At 44.4% G+C, this 990-nt stretch overlaps 1 protein-coding gene across 1 annotated transcript; it reads right to left on the reverse strand.

The window, feature by feature from the left end:
- On the reverse strand, positions 1 to 522 carry T265_16070 (hypothetical protein; the record flags this gene model as incomplete). Its single annotated transcript, XM_009179571.1, has 2 exons — positions 1 to 279; positions 376 to 522. A coding segment is annotated over one exon (183 nt), but the record flags the coding sequence as incomplete, so codon positions are not given.
- Positions 523 to 990: the final 468 nt, after the last annotated feature.

Here is a 990-nt window from a genome sequence, read left to right on the forward strand (position 1 = left end):
CCCAAGAGATGGGTTATTGACACCGTTCGAACTGATTGTATAAAAGAAACAGATGCAGAATAGGAAAGGGGTGCAATGTGCAACGTACCTGGTGCTCCGGGTGACATGAATGATAGCTCCTTCCTCTGCCTGGAGCCGAGGCTCGTCCGGATAAGGAGTATCAAGGGCGACTCGGCACCCCATTTGCCAGCATGGACAGTACCGTCCGTTATATGCCCGGTGAACCCTAAACTCACGAACAGAAAGCTTCTTCCGTTGTTTCTGATGAATTTGTTCCAGCTTGTAAGAACAGAAAGAAGCCAATCGATAAATACAAACTAGTGACAAGGCTTAGGGACAAAACGAGTTTAGGTTACGTGAAAAACAGGAACTTACAGTTAGATCATACTCACTGCATCCCACCTTTAAGGGCCATTTGACTCCGTCACCAATGGCATCTCCAGACCAAGTTATAACCTAAATGAGGAAAATACGAATAGAAGTGAAATTATCCTTTTGGATGGAAATACCACATGAAAGATCAACTATCTACCTGCCTCAAATAATATTCCTCAAATGAAACGAGTGTTCGTGTGTAGAAAATCCGTCACCGCTTGTCTTAACGTGGTTACATGATATTAGGGTGCGAGCCTTTCGACAGTGAATGCCATCGTGACTAAGCAAAGGCGATTTTGTTTCATGAAGGTGTATATTCTTATGAGTACGAGAGCAAGAAAAATGAGAAATAAGTATACGACCCATTCCGTGGAGGGACGTTTGCTGCAGTACCTTGGTGAAAAGGACCACTGTACTTGTGTGTGTGTTCTGTTCTGCAGTGATGACAAACACAAGAGCCATATTGGCGCGAGTGCGCATTGATTAGCCCTGTACTTTCATTGTGCTATTGACCCGGATCAACAGCAGCTAAGATGCAGTAGCAGCTGGTAGCACACAACACAAGAAACACCATTGGAAGCAAACACTCTCTCGGGTCTGAAGCTGAATTTGTTT

The sequence above is a fragment of the Opisthorchis viverrini genome, assembly GCF_000715545.1.
Source record: "Opisthorchis viverrini unplaced genomic scaffold opera_v5_4033, whole genome shotgun sequence".
NCBI lineage: Eukaryota > Metazoa > Platyhelminthes > Trematoda > Opisthorchiida > Opisthorchiidae > Opisthorchis > Opisthorchis viverrini.